This window comes from Patagioenas fasciata, chromosome 4 (genome assembly GCF_037038585.1).
Source record: "Patagioenas fasciata isolate bPatFas1 chromosome 4, bPatFas1.hap1, whole genome shotgun sequence".
Lineage (NCBI taxonomy): Eukaryota > Metazoa > Chordata > Aves > Columbiformes > Columbidae > Patagioenas > Patagioenas fasciata.
The window spans coordinates 3114900-3130784 of record NC_092523.1 but is presented as its reverse complement, the minus strand read 5'-3'; the positions used below and the strand labels follow the sequence as shown (position 1 = coordinate 3130784).

Below are 15885 nucleotides of genomic sequence, written 5' to 3'. Positions count from 1 at the left end.
GCATCTCCCGTGTGAAGAAAGGCTGAGGGAGCTGGGGCTCTGGAGCTGGAGGAGACTGAGGGGGGACCTCATTCATGGTTACAGATATATAAAGGGTGAGTGTCAGGAGGATGGAGCCAGGCTCTTCTCAGTGACAACCAATGGTAGGACAAGGGGCAATGGGTTCAAACTGGAACACAGGAGGTTCCACCTAAATTTGAGAAGAAACTTGTTCCTGGTGAGGGTGTCAGAGCCTGGCCCAGGCTGCCCAGGGAGGTTGTGGAGTCTCCTTCTCTGCAGACATTCAAACCCGCCTGGACACCTTCCTGTGGAACCTCAGCTGGGTGTTCCTGTTCCAGGGGGGATTGCACTGGATGAGCTTTCCAGGTCCCTTCCAACCCCTGACATTCTGGGATTCTGTTACAGAAATGGCCAGTCCGTGCACACTTTCAAATTTTATCTATGGAAAAAACCACCTCCCAGGTCTGCAAAGCCTTGTTGTCCATCACGTAAGAGTCCCACGTGCCTCAAAAACAAGTTTAGAGCTCTGACAGCAATCCTGCTGCTAGGACTCGGAGCTTCAAGGTTGGGGACAAAAAAGAAAGACGAGAGAATTGTAAAGGCAAATGGAAAGAAAGCTTAAGACAATGGCATAGGTACACTCACCAGACGCATAAACCCCAAAAAATATGCATCTCTCACATGTTTTTTTAAAAAAGAAGTGGATCTACTCCTTAAGTAATTGAAAAACCACATCTCACCTTCTGCAGGTGTGGCCTGGGGGTGGCTGGAACAAATATACACCCCATCGCCTCCAGTGAGTAAAGTGCCCAGGAAAGATTTGTCTTCCTAAACAGGAAAAGCAAACAGTAATATCACAGACTGCACCACGGACTGTAACCCAGGCAAGAACAGTTGCTCATGGTTTTGCTTCAAAAGTAAAGGTTTTTAAATAGCATCTGTCAGAACTTCTTTTTTACAAAGAGTTTTAAAGTGCATCGATACAGCAGAACCAGTGAAAGATACAGCATGGCGAGGATCATGTTTAAAAGCACTTCCCCCCGTTTTGGTTTTGCCGGTGGCTATAAAGTTCCAAGTTATTGTCACAACCACAGGGCATGGCTTTTGTTTTCAGATTGTCAGTCTACTCAACTAAAAGTATATGACAGGCAAATAAATCTATTCGTAATGAAGATTTCTGGTAACCACAAATTAAACCACAAATGTGAAACTCATGTGGTTTAATATGTTCCCAGATCCCAATTTTATTCTACTTTTTTTTTCACAGTGCTTAAAGTGTTTGTCCTTTAGACATTTAGCACACTAATTAAGTTTAAAGCAAGTTGCACGTAGAGTGGCATTGAGTTTTGGGGTTGGTTTTTAACCATATGGGTAATACTTAGTGAGACTTCCATGAATTCGTAGCTTGATTAGGACTCTTTTTGCTCTTGGGTTTTGTCATTCTTTGAAATAAAGAAAATCTCAAACTTTTACACACAATGTTTTGGGTTTTGCAGGTCAACGTTTGAAAAAGACAGGGTAAAAAGGCAAATGTTTCATAGAAGAGGAGCAACAAAAGCCAGTTTTGCCAGCAGCTCAGATTATTTTGGAATACTGGTTCTTGAGAGTTGAAGAAAAACGTCTGATTTTACCTTCAATATGTGCTGTGCCTTTTCAGAGAGTTTCACATCACTATCTTCAACCTGTAGCCAGAAATAGTTCCCATTTGCATTGTTAGCAGACAAAGCAAGTCTAACATGAAATAAAAAAGCATTAAAGAAAATTCAAGGCAAGCACAGATAATAAAGTCCTGAGACCAGAGTGATTCAAAGACGGATTTGTGCTCTTCAATTCTGTTACTGAAGTAATTCCTTGAAACACATCCAGGGATACCCCCCATTAAATTGTTTTATAGCCTAAAATGATTTTGTATAGTCACAAAGCAGTGTATCCTATTCAATCTGATATTTTATTAACAGTTTCGTGTCCAAAGTTAAACATTAGAATAATACAAATATATTAATATACTGGTCCAATTCACAAATTCCATGTTTTCCCCTCACACATCCACACCCTGGCAATAAGTTTTTGATTGTGAATCTGTATTTATAGCAAAAATAAAAGTAGGTTTGTGTACTAACCAGCCAAGAGGCAAATCTTGGGACGGCTGCAGTCAGGATTACGTGGCTGGTTTCTGAACTAATGCTGCCATCTGCAGGGAAGTAAATGGAAAGCAAAGTGGTGTAATAAAATCCATATAATTCAGACTGTTCAATGAGATACTTTAATGACTTGAAATGTCTTTAGAAAATATGAACATTTACTCATTATTTTAAAGCATGATTTGTGTTTAAGTGAAGCTTTCACAACAGATTAGTTCTCGGTCTTCTCATGCTCTAACATACACACAATTGTTAAATAACACCAAAATAAATCCCTGCTTTTATTCTAGCCTTCGGATGTGCCTCTTACGCTTCCTTATCTAATATCTTTGCTAAAGCTACAGATTTCCCTTTCATCCAACTCTTGTCTGTGACCTACCCCAAATTAGCGGCCCATGCTCCTGCTTTTGAGGTTGGACTGCTAAATTTAAGCTAAAATCCCTAATATTAGTGTTTGTGTGATTAGCTTCTTCCTTCAAGTGTTCTGACTCCCATGGTTAAAAACCCACAGCCTGTTTGGATACAAGAATTGATAAATATTGTTCAGACAGCCTCAGTATCTACATTTCTTTGTCACATGGAACAATGGGGAAAACATGCACTTGTCTAAAGTTCTGGAAATTCCTCGGTCTCCTGCATTTTAAATGTCAGACTCTTCCAAAAACCAGCTTTCTATGTATCATACCCTTTCCCAATTTTCTTTCATCTCTTCCAAAGAGCAACAGAAATTACAAGGTATCGTATAAAATCAGTGTTACAAAAGGGATGAGAGCTGTTCCAATTTCTTCATACAACAGAAAACATTCACTAAGACTTACAAAGTTTTAGGAAGGGTACTATTGCACTTGAATTTTTACACCTCATCCCTGTTGTATCACAAAGTTGCCATAAACCCCCAAGTCCTTTCCATGAGATTAGAGAAATTGTCTTGATACTTAAGATATTCATCACTAGAAAAGCTAAAATCTTCCGGTCTTGTAATTAACCCAAAGGCTTCTACTGGAAATAGTAGCAGCTCTTTTGCTCTTCCGTCACAGCAAAGTTAACAGAACCACAACGTCAGTAGTAAAATTGAAAATAGTTCTTACCTTTCTCTTTGACTTGTATCTGTGATGTTAGAAATGACTCCGAAAAGACAACAGATCCCAAGCATCCTCTTCCCGTGAGCAAGTCTGGAATGTCAAATACCATCATAGACGCCTACGGCAAAGAACACGAAGCGAAAGCAGAACTTGAAATATTTCACTTGAAGCAGCAAACTCTGCAACTTTTAAACCTCCTCAAACACAACAGCTCGACATCGCGGCAAAAGTCTGAGATCACGATTCTATGTTAGCATTTCATTCCAATATCCACTGTCTGGCTTCACGTTCAGACTCAGTCTTACCTCGGTTTCAGCAGCTGAAATCTGTCTCATCCCTCCCCTCCCATTTGTATTCGCGAAGATAAAACTCTCAGCATGCCCCATAAAAAGCCACTCAAGCTCTATTTTCTAATAAAATGTATAATCAGAGGACTGAACAGCTTACTCACCGTTTTAATCAAACACAGGCTATCCTCATTATCTAATGGAGTGATTCTAGAACAACAAAGATAATTAAATATTTAAAGGTTAGATCATTTTGAGCGACTTCCTAACAGCCAAAACAAGCTATTTCATTTGAAAATCAACTCTTATTTTCTGTAGTCCATTTCAGTCAATTAGACAGCGTGGGGATTAAAAAAGCACAAGCTCGTGAGATCAACTCAATTAAAACCACAGTTTTAAAGGAACCTCCTAATGGGCTCACGCTGCTTCTGCTCATTAACAGTCCACAAAATTTGTCTGCCCCGTTGTTTTAGGGTTTTTATAAATCTTTTTAAGATTCCACAGAATTACAGATACGAAACCATTAAATGCAAAAGCACTTAGTACGTCTTGTATGAAATAATCAAACGTAATGTTTTCTCACAAGTTCTGACACAGGAAGAATACGCTTATTACCGTATTAAACCCACTAATTAATAATGAGAAGTGTAAGACAGCGATACGAACCTTCCATGATTATTCACGGCCTGAATTTGAAAAACGATTTTGGAGCTGTGGAACAGAAATTGTGCCGGTGAAAAAAGTGTTTCATACTTGTACTGCATGTCAAAAAATAAGCAATTGTAGACTTACAGCTAAATAACTGCTGAAGTGATTCAAAATGAAGGAAAAGACAAATGAAATAATGATTTTAAAAGTGTATTATGAAGTCTTAGAATTCGGCAGCCATTCGAGTTCACTTGAAAATTAACATGTTGTGTATTTTTTCCCCAAAGAAAGTAATACATCAACACAATCCATCCCTATTTGAAAATACATACCGTAATGCAGATTTAAGTTGAGTTAAATGAAGAGTATCTAACGCGGACACCAGCACCTGCTCTGCTGCCTCCTTGGCCTGAAAGAAGGAAATGGAGAATAAAATGTCTTTTCCCATAGTCCGAAACCCCAGCAACTACAGGAGATAAACACGAGAGCAAACACGAAACACTAAACACCACCACACTGATGCACCAGGCTAAAATTTGTTTCATGCCATGTCTCATTTTCCTTCCTATATGGCCAGGAAAATTCATGAATGATGGAAAAACAACTCTAAATGGATTAAGATTAGATATTCTCCGGATTTTTTTTAACATAATTCAGAAAGACTGATGGAAGCCACAGTATTAACTTCATTAACCTTATGTAGTTGACCCAATGTTTTTAATTTTGGTTTGTAAACTTATGTGTCAAGAAATCCAAACCGACAATGACAAGGTACAGAATAGGTGCTTCATTTACCTTGGATTCAGTGGAAGTTTTAGCATAGCACTCAATGCCAGCAAGCACAGCCTCTACAACAGCAGCATAGATTTGCGACAACAGCGTACTGAAGAGAAATACAAACACAATATTTACTCGACAGACAGAATTTGTTCCTCCTCTGTTTAAAGGAGCTTTTTCCTCTCATAACACAACTGCCTTATACAGAATGGATGCTTGTTCAAAAAAGCATAGAAATAGGTTTATACTTAACCTCTCAGTTTCAAAAAATAAATGAGAGTGAGTAAATTGCTCGGATTTATCCTGGTTTTGTTAAAAACAAGACAGGTTCTCTTTTAGTGACTTTTCTTCCAGCTCAGTTCTTCTAGGTGGCTGCACTTCTCTGAGTTTTAGCTGCATATTTCTCCTCGGATGCTGATCAGAGACCAACGGGATGCTGAAGAAGCTCGTGTTTAGATTGATTACTATGGTAGCTAAGAAAGACCAATAAGTTTTCCCACATTCCGTTGTGAGGGGGCGCGTTTGAGGAGGGGTGGATGGAACAGGTGACTGGAGCTGACCAACTGAGTATTCCATCCCATAATCGTCATACCCCTATATAAGAGGGCGATCACGAGGGTCACGCTCTCTTCGACCATCTGGAGAGGCCCCTGTCTGTCTGTCTGTCTGTGACCCACAGGCCTCAGGCCCTGCATCCTGCACCCAGGTTCCGGTTGCTGTGCAGTCCCGCCCGTGACTCCCGGGCCCTGAGCTGCAGCTGCTGGAGCCGCCGGCTCCGCACACCCAGCTCTGCTGCTGAGTGACGCCAGCTCCACAGCCAGCACTTGACATTGGTTTGTGTATTTTGTATAGATATTCTCTATTTATCAGTAGCATTAGTAAAACCCTTTAAAACTCTCCACCTTGAAGTCTAAGTCTCTCTTCCTTTCCCCTTATCTCTCCAATCATCTTTCCGATCTAAAGGAAGGGGTGGTGGGAGGTAAAGGGGATAACAGGGAGGGTCTGCCACAGTTTATTGCCGCCTTGCCTTAAACCCTAACAGGATTACAGAATATTTTGGGGAAAAATAAAACATCCCAGCTTGGTCCAAGTCCCTTCTTCAAAGGGAATTGAAAAAATTATACGGAAATAAGCAAATATTAGAAGTGACTTGTAGCTCCGGAACTGTTGAAAACACACTCAATTGCGCCCGACTAAGAAACACCAGCTAAATTGGAACAAAGAAATAAATACATCACCAAAGCAGCCCCGTATCCCCAAACTTTAACTCCTCTGCGACTGCGAGATGCGGAGGGAGGACAGAGAAGGACGTGGCGTGTGAGCAAAACGCAAAGCACTCCCCGAGGATGGGAATAAAAGCACCTGAAGCTCTCAAACACAACCCAATGTGGGGGAAACAACATGCACCAGACACCAAGCAGCTTAACCAAGCCCTATCAATACTCTGTTCTTTGAACTTCATCCCAAATAACAGGAAGAGATTTTAAAACCAAACCTTCGTACTACTTGTTGAGGTTTCTTCTCTGTTATTTCATGTACTAACGCATGCATTTAACTTATGTTTTCCGTACACACTTGTTACAGACAATGTATAATTCCTCCTGAGTCTGTAACCATTCCTGTCTTCACTTAAATTGTGCCCAAAAAGCTCATTTTGCCATTGTTGAAACAATACAGAGACCCTTCTAAGAAATGGATATTCTTATCAAAACTGCTTTATCAATAGACTCGTGCTTTACTTAGAAACCCTCTAAAAATCTCAATTAAAACTGTATTTAGTAAAAAGTCTTGGAAGTAGGACAAGAAATATTCTATATGTTTGAGGAGAACATAGATCTACGTAAAAAATTACCTGTTGAAGGCAACTTTACAATAAAAAGATGAAAAATCTGCTGCTCAGTCTGGTAGCTTCATATCATAATTATCAAAAGTCAAGAGCGCTTATAATGAAAGGTGATCACCCCAACATCTTTAATATCTTGCTAACACATCATGCACATTTGCAATATGCTGCCGAAGCAAAACCAAGCTACTAAAATTAAAGATCCCAATTAGCAAGGAGGACAAAACCTCTATGGAAAAGTCTGGTTGATCAAGCTGGAGAGCGCTACCCAAGCAGATCCTCTGCCGTGTTCTTCAAGCTCGACAGGTACGTACAACACACAGAGAAGCGGACGTCAAATGGTTAAACAGCGTTATTTTGCCAAGCTCAAAATGTGCCAAAGCTTTGCAGACGATTAATATCAAATTTCAGAAGTTAACTTGTATCTATCCTTTAATATAGGGAAATTTCTTCGCAAGTTCAAGTGTCCCCATTGGCATTTTCACTACGTTTCACTAATCTCACATGTTGCTCAGCTTAATGAAACTAAGTTAATTTAACTTCTATATGGAACACGCTCTCATTCCGTTATAGATACTTTCCCTCTCTGTTTAGGTATATAAAGTACATTCTAATTTGAGTAAGTGTTAAGATAAAGCTTTAGTAAAATAATTTGTACAGGAAAAGGGATGTCACACTAACAACCCCTAGTTTGGGCATCATGTGAAACCCTTTCATATTCACTTTATTCTAAATTAAACTGTAGCTTTGCAAATGCCAACAGCCACTAAAAGCGCTTGTGACCTACTAGCGAAAGGTAGAAAGAGCGAAGAAATGAGAAAAAGTCGGCAGCTTACACTTGTTGAGCTTGCTTGTGCATCTCATTGTCATCTCCTGTATTAAAAACAAGAAAACAAGTTTGTTTAAAGCACTTTTGGAAGCGTTTACACACAACTTCTTGGGTATAACATTTCTGCTGTGTATCTTACACAAGTGTTTTATATAACTGCAGCTTGTTTGTTCATTTTAGAAAAGAGCAAAGCAAAGGTCAACTGAGTGCATACATAAGCCAAAACTAAAAGCTGAGTCCCCTAAAACCAGCTGCGCTGGGTCAGAATAAACATCTCTCGTGCTGTATCTTGTCTCCTAAATTGGCCATTCCTGGATGCCCAGGAAAAAGCACAACTAGAACAAGCACATGCTGTGATCCCTTCTGCTTTGCAAGCTCCAACCGTCCTCTCTTCAGGTACTTTCTGAGCTGGATGTGGTTTCAAGATATACAGTAACCCTAAGGACAGAGACTTGGTCCATAGACTCATGCAGCTGTTTCAAATGGGTAGGAAAATCACGATAAAGGATAAAAGTCGAATAATTTTATCAATAATTTTTAAAATCCTCAGTTATTTTGTAAAAAACAAACAAAAAAAGGCAGGCTTATGTGACAACTACCACTTACTTGAATTACTATATTTTTGGAGACCATTTTTCTATAAAGCTGTATGGAACAAGGGACTCTCTCCCTTCACACTGAATTTTGATGCAAACACAAACCCTTCTTGGCCTTTGAATCATTCCTTGCCATTATCTGACAGATTTTTGCACCTGAACACATGCAGGATGTGCAAGAGAACAATTCTGCTACCATTTCATGCTACAGAATTACAGAGTATCCCCCTCTCTGTGGTTGAATATTTATAAGGGAATCAAAGCTGTGTTTAATTGCTACAAATTTTAAATGACCAAAGAGAATTGTTTGAAATCACTGCTTGGCACTCTGGATTTTTAAATAAACTTACCCAGGAAAGGAATGTGAGTGGTTCCAAAAAAATAGGTCCTTGAGCAAGCCAGAGGTCCCTTTGGAGACACACACTGCACTACCTGGTTGTCGGTATTAACGAGATATAAAAAGGCCTTAGTAAAAACACTTGGTGCAATAATTAACAATAAGTTCCCCTCAAGCCTTCTAACCACTGCCATACTACAGAAGGGCACGACACAGACTGAAACGGCTTCGAAAAAAGCGACTTACGTTTTCAAAGGTACATTTCACTTTTGACTTGACCTGAACGGTTGGAAGGCTTTGGAAAGGAGATGAGCTCTGACTTCCATTAGCGTTAAGCATGTTTTCAATTTCCTACGTCAACTGCTCTTTTCATGAAGAGGAAAGTGTGTCAGGTTCCCATAACTATGCTCGCACTCGGTCTTATTTACTATTTTCAGGATACCCTATTAAAACAGTGTCACCTTTACCTGTAAATAAACCACCTTTTTAAGAACAACGTCAGCATCTAACAGGTGGAGCAAGTACCACCATCAGGAAAATAAAAGTTGTATTATGAACAATATTGAATGGTCTTAAAACAGCAAGAAAAGAACACAAAATTGAATGTGTTTTTACAGCAAGCGGGTTATGGAGAATGAGCCTTTCTCAGGATTTTAACCCACGTCCAGAATACTCACATCCAACCATTCCTACAGCAACTACGCATGAAATGTTGTCACAAGACCATAGAAACTCATTCCCTCACTCATACGCTCACTCCACGATGACCTGGACTCCACCACATCCACCTCCTCAACAGCACAACCAACTCGGCGCCCGCGGAAAGGGGCGAACGCCACCAGGCGATCCGCACGCTACCTCTGCTCCTTGGCCGCGGCTCCCTCCTCGGAGCACCCGGAGGATCCCAAGTCCCCCGTTACGTCCCCTGCGCGGCAGCCCAACAAGCCAGCGACCTCATCATATGTTTTAAAACTTAAAGGTTTTTTTTACTTGAAAACGGAAACAAGTTAATCTTACAACTTGAGCGGAACATTCTCGGAAAACACCCGAAAGACTTGGTTTTTTCAGTTTAATTTGCTAAAATGCGGATACAACTAAATATCCTTTGTCTATTCAAAACTATCCATTTCTTTTTAAGAAACAGCTAAACAATTCTGATTAAAATAAAACCTATGTGCCAGAGTTAAGTACATCATATACAACCATCAGGAAGATTTGCACTTTATGGAGAGGACAAATGCCCTCGGAAACGACGTTTCCGCTCCCCACCCCACACATAGCATGAGCATTACAAAAGTTGTCTTTTTAAAGGGGAAAAATATTATAACTCATTCAGCAATCCCTGATTAAACATCCAGTATAGTCTGACTTGGAAAGAGAGAGAAAAGGGAAATCCGTTCCTTAAACTCATGCTTAAGATATGTTTTCTTATGTTAAAAATCAGGTATTTAGCTCATGGAAGGTGAGCGTTTGCTTAAAGATGTCAGATGATGACTTCAAAGCCTTACCATGTGTTTCGCGGTGCTCCCACCAAGGCCGGTGTTGCGAACCAGATGTCCTTCTGACGGGAAGTTAAAGTTCCCAGAGTTCAAGTTGTCCTTGGTTGAGTGGCTACCAAAGAGAACGAAGGGCTGGCGGTTGGGGCTGCGGAGAGAAGAGGGGATCACCCCCAAAATACCTGAAGAAAACTGGCAAGTAACGAATGAAATTCAAGCTTTCAAGTCTGATGGACCAATTATTCAGCTTCTGACTAAAAGAGTAGGACAAAACTAACTCACTACGGCTTCCCATTGAAAAGACTGAGTTCCAAAGGAAAACACTTCTTGAATTAACAAGACTATCATTTCTTTTATATACAAGAATGTGTCTCCAGGTTGTCTTCCAAATGATATTAGAGATTTTTTCTCTTTTTTCAAGTAAATTGCCTTGAAAAGCTGACTAGTTTAAACCCTGATATTACTATACTGGAATTAAACTTATTTTGGTTTTAGTTCTGGCTTTAGGCCCAAGACTCAGCCAAAGAGGTCAAGGCTTTTCTTTTCGTTATTTAAATGCAAACAACATAGGATGTTGGAAACAATAAAGGACATTGAACTCCACTGTTTAATTCCAAATAAAGAAGCATCTGCAGAGACATTCAAGTAGCTCAGCAACCTTTATTTAGCTCAAAACAGCAGAAGGTTTGGGTTTGCAACATATGCCAACCAACCTTCCTCTCTCGGAACTCTACGCTAAATAAAATCAAGCCGATCTATATAATCCAGCTTATATTGGCAAAGATTTGGGTTTTAAACCACTCTGCTTTAAGTGTTGGTCTTGTGCATGTCGTGACTCACAAAAGTATAACAAGATCTTTAACCTTCATATTTTAATTGGTTTGAAGCAGCACATAAAAAAGACGAGCATTTTCAAACATAGGTGTCCTGCATAATAAGTTAATGAGTTCGTTTAGATATCTGGCTATGAAGACATTGATTATATTAGAATGCACAAGGTGGATGGTTTCAAACATATTGACATTGTATATGCACTAACTACAGCATTAAATCCCATGAAAATTCAGCTTATCCTTCCCAGAAGCACCTTCACTTTTTCTTTTAAGATGAGACGTGATACACTGGGATGGTCCCAAAAGGAACTGTAAGCATTACAGTAGAGAAATATGGAAATAATACACCGAAATATGGAAATAACATATTGAAATATGGAAATAATACACTGAGGTACTAGTGACACCACACTTTCACAGGGAATAACAAGTAATACCTGTTATCTGTTATATGGCTTGAGATCATCCCATGACTGAAGTAACTTCTGAAAGGCTGTCAAGAATTAAAAACAAAACCTAATTAACAAATGAACAGAAAGTGATTTATCGTCACCAAACCTGAATAATCCTTCTCAGAGAAAACTCCTATTCAAAAACTACTTCCACCCTCCATAAAGAAACCCAAAAACCATCACGTCTTGCATACGCTTACAAAGCAACAGCTACTACCAAAAGCACTGTGGTATTAGTCGTGCTGTGTGTTACCATCAATTATGTTTGAGATATGATGTGTACATACCGAAGCTTCCACCAACATGAAAAGTCAACCCACCTACAAATCGGGACTTGTTGTACAGACGTAAATTAACTAAGTTTGCTGATTAGTGAAGAAACACTCAATGAATTACACCAGGCAGTGCCAAGGATCATGCTATGGATAGGAAAGGTGGATGGTGAGCTTAAAAGAATAGGTTTGTACTCCTCAAACATAAAAGGTGAGATGGGGTAGCGAGGAAAAACAATAAAAGACATATAAAAATCACCAATGCTGAACACTTATTAGTTCTGCATGGATGGCAATAGCAGTTCAAAGGGTTAGTGAAGCAGACATACCTCCCCGGCCTGAGATTCCGACAGCTCCAGAATGAAGGGAACTTCAGTATCGAAATTAGCAAAAAACTTGGTCCACTGGTGTTCAAAAATCGCTAAATCCTATTAAAAAAATCCACATTATTAGTAAGGTGTTACACAAGAGAAAGGAAGTCACAGATGGTACTGAATGACCCAATATAATTTACATTTTAGTATGCAGTATAGAATCCAGCCTGCCCAATGAAACAATAAACGCAAGAAAATAAACATCTTTTAAAAGGTAATGACTGTTGGATTTTAGGGGGTCTTTTGGGGATGTATTTTTTTCCTTTGTTAGACATTTGGGGTTTTTTGGAGGCAGGAGAAGGAAAAGGACCAGAGCCCTTTATCTGCCTTTAACCTTAGGAAACACAGTTTAGAGATCGCTCATCATTCAAACCTCATCTTTCCCATCAGGTTTCCGAAATCAACACTTGGACAGGTTTAATTGTCAAGTTTTAAATCTATAAGTGGTTCTCCAGTAATTGGTGTCTGACATTAAGAAAGATTACGGACAGAAAATGAGGAGCGGGGTGGGGAATCTGGATTGATGTGCAAGGGGCAGATGATCCCTCCTTTATCTCTATTTGTATAAGTGGAAAAGGAAACATCAGTAACACCTCATTAAAGCAGAATAAAAAAGGAAGGTGACTACGAGTAAGTGTTGCATTAAAATGAATTGAAAATAATCAGGGAATCAATAAAAAGAGTGTGTCATGGAGATAATGCAGGAACCTTAGAGAACCAAGCAATTTTAAAATGCTCTCCAGATTGCTTTCAGTTACCTGTCACATACAAACTCGGAAAATAAGAGATTTAAGAGAGTGTGGATCTTCAGAGATACGGAACAGGCAGAACCTGAACTATGATTTTCGCAGAGGTATGATACAGTATTTTACTGCAGTCACTTCACTAATGCAGCAATGAATGAAATTCAGAGAGTAAAAGTGGATGAAATCTTACAAGCTTTCCAAAATCCTAATAAAGCCTAGAGGTTTAAAATGAAGGGTTTACATTTAGAGGGAAAAAATGCTTGTTGGGGAATATTTCAGGCTCAAATAATCTCTTCATAGAAGCTACAAAGTGCTTTTGTCAGTGACACTATTGTACAGAACATCCTTCTAAATCCCAAGTAGAGTTCAAGTCAGGACGTTCTAAAATCAAAGCTGTGTTAACAAAAAGGTATCAACATATACCAGCTTCAAATGCTCTTTAAGATCACCCAACTTCAGCCTCACTGAGAACACCATTTATAACATCATCAATTTCATGATAGAGTTGGATGACAACCCCGTTCTTTTATTCTTTTCAGGAAATCTAAAGCCAATTTAATAACTTCCAGGTTTCAAACTTCGAAATCTGATAAATAAGTCAGTTACCAGGTTAAGAAAAATCAAGACTACATCTCTCACTTCTGCAGGCAGAGGGAAGTGAAGTATCAGTCACTATTTAGACTGACAGCCCGTATGACATTTTAATTTTCATTACAGCAGTTGATTAAACAACTAAATTTTAATAATAACGGATACTTACTGCTGAACTTGCTACAAATTAGGAGCCTATTTCGCTGCCAAGCTGGAAACTGATGAAAAAACGAGCAACAAAATAATATCTACTGATGTGTTGTTTTCTTCTCCAGCACCGAGATCAGAATGCATTAAATTGAGAAATCACTTTATATTGTGTTTGTATTTCACAAAGGGCCAGAGCAGCCACTGTGTGTCACTGTTTCCCAACCTAAAGTAGTTCCAGGGCAATCCCAAAAAGTGCTTTTTTATATTCCTGGAATTACAGCTGTAAATTAGAGCGAATTCTTTTTCCCTGCCTTGTTGCAAAAGGAGGATTTCGTGGACTTTGTGGTCGATTTGAGGAAGGGAAAGAGGCTCTGAGAACAACAGTGAACAGTCAGCAGATTAATTCTGTAAATGCTGTTACAAACAAACCCAAAACATCACAACAATTTTGCTCTGTGGCTACACTAACAGACCAGTCCTTGAGGATATTTCGCCCACATTACCTCAAACAACAAGTCCTCCAGGGAAACTGGATCCATTTTGCTGTACGTCTTCCACAAATCAACGCTGACATCCATTAACTGAAAAAGATTTTAAATGTGAAAAACATCATGAAAAATGCCACAGATTCAGGTTTAAGCCACACTGGAACAGACTTGCAGCACATCGCCCAACGTGACAGCCCTTAACTACGAATTCAGAATATTTTTACACTAATGGTTACAAAGGAACGGACCAGATTCAAGTGTTGTGGATGCTTCAGAGCCTCATTTCCTCAAGTGAGGCTTCAAAGCATGTGCAAAGTTCTACTTGCATCTTTCAAACAAATGTGGTGAGACCACACCTGGAATCTTGTGTCCAGTTGTGGCCCCTCAGCTCCAGAAGGACAGGGAACTGCTGGAGAGAGTCCAGCGCAGCCACCAAGATGCTGAAGGGAGTGGAGCATCTCCCGTGGGAGGAAAGGCTGAGGGAGCTGGGGCTCTGGAGCTGGAGAAGAGGACACTGAGGGGGGACCTCATTCATGGGGATCAATATGGAAAGGGGGAGTGTCAGGAGGATGGAGCCAGGCTCTTCTCGGTGACAACCAGTGGTAGGACAAGGGGCAATGGGTACAAACGGGAACACGGGAGGTTCCACTTGAATTTGAGAAGAAACTTGTTCATGGTGAGGGTGTCAGAGCCTGGCCCAGGCTGCCCAGGGAGGTTGTGGAGTCTCCTTCTGTGCAGACATTCAAACCCGCCTGGACACCTTCCTGTGGAACCTCAGCTGGGTGTTCCTGCTCCATGGGGGGATTGCACTGGATGAGCTTTCCAGGGCCCTTCAACCCCTGACATTCTGGGATTCTGTGAAATAGTTTCACAAAGTTTTTCAAAATGGAGTTAATAAGCAAGAACAGTATCGGCTGGTGCGGCCAAAAGGGAAAGAGGAATTTTCTGAGACAAGACAGACAAGAAGCAGATTCCAAGGTTACTCATCCTACGCACCAGCCAGTTCTTGCTGTGAGCGTAATGTAAATTCAGGCAAAACTTGTTTAACTTAATATCTTCTTCCAAGTAATAAGATGATGAACACTATTAAAAAATATATTCTTAAGGGACACTTGTGTCTGAACAATTTCTGCATTGACAGGGCTCCCCGCCACTCAATTAAAAACACAACGCTGAATTTTCTTCAAACGGCTGCTTTATAGTTATTCCAGTTATTCATATCATTAGATACGGCAATAATTATTTCCCAGACATCACGTGCATTCACCCATCAGTAAATTCTCTGCATTACAGCATCCTGAGCACCTGTGAATTCTGTGCTAAGAGCAAATGCCCTTAAAACACCAAAACAAATATATTAATAGGTTATCACTATTAGATTATCTTCAGATCTAACAGCACAGAATGCACAGCAGCAATAAAGTCAGTTTGAGGAGATAAAAATGTACAAGAACACCCCCTTTTACTATAATAACAGCAGAAGTATTCATTGATAGATCATTTCCAGTGATTCTATATGTACTTCCTCCCATAGATCTGTTTTTTCCCTCCCCATTAGTGACACACAGCAGCTGCCTGACAGAATTATGCATAAACAGTAACGTCAAAAGTTAAGAATGTCCCTTTGCACTTCAAATCCCCTTAAGACTTGAAGGAGGAAGAAATCAAGAACTCGGGTTGGAACTGGCTGAGCTGCCAGAGCTTAACACACTTCAAAACAGACACTGAGAATTGCCAGTGCTCTCTTTTAAGGCTGCAAAAGCACCATAAAACCGGTATTAACTCCCACAATGAAAGAGGAAATCACAGAATGGACTGGGTTGGAAAAGACCTCAGAGCTCATCCAGTCCAACCCTTGGTCCAACTCCACTCCATTGACCAGATCATGGCACTAAGTGCCATGGTCAATCTCAGATTACAAACCTCCAGGGCCGGTGAGTCCA

General features: G+C 40.0%; 1 protein-coding gene across 1 annotated transcript in view; it reads right to left on the bottom strand.

Moving 5' to 3' along the window:
* DNAAF9 (dynein axonemal assembly factor 9) overlaps nt 1-15885 on the bottom strand; it is a 76970-nt gene that overhangs the window by 34458 nt on the left and 26627 nt on the right. The window contains exons 7-20 of the mRNA XM_065836845.2: nt 13958-14035; nt 11923-12021; nt 11307-11362; nt 10049-10184; nt 8554-8635; nt 7615-7651; nt 4954-5041; nt 4491-4567; nt 4177-4221; nt 3675-3720; nt 3230-3341; nt 2121-2191; nt 1632-1682; nt 741-828 (exon numbers count right to left, since the gene is read on the bottom strand). Of these exons, the coding sequence (XP_065692917.1) occupies nt 741-828; nt 1632-1682; nt 2121-2191; nt 3230-3341; nt 3675-3720; nt 4177-4221; nt 4491-4567; nt 4954-5041; nt 7615-7651; nt 8554-8635; nt 10049-10184; nt 11307-11362; nt 11923-12021; nt 13958-14035 (1066 nt within the window). The remainder of the gene's footprint in view (nt 1-740; nt 829-1631; nt 1683-2120; nt 2192-3229; nt 3342-3674; nt 3721-4176; nt 4222-4490; nt 4568-4953; nt 5042-7614; nt 7652-8553; nt 8636-10048; nt 10185-11306; nt 11363-11922; nt 12022-13957; nt 14036-15885) is intronic.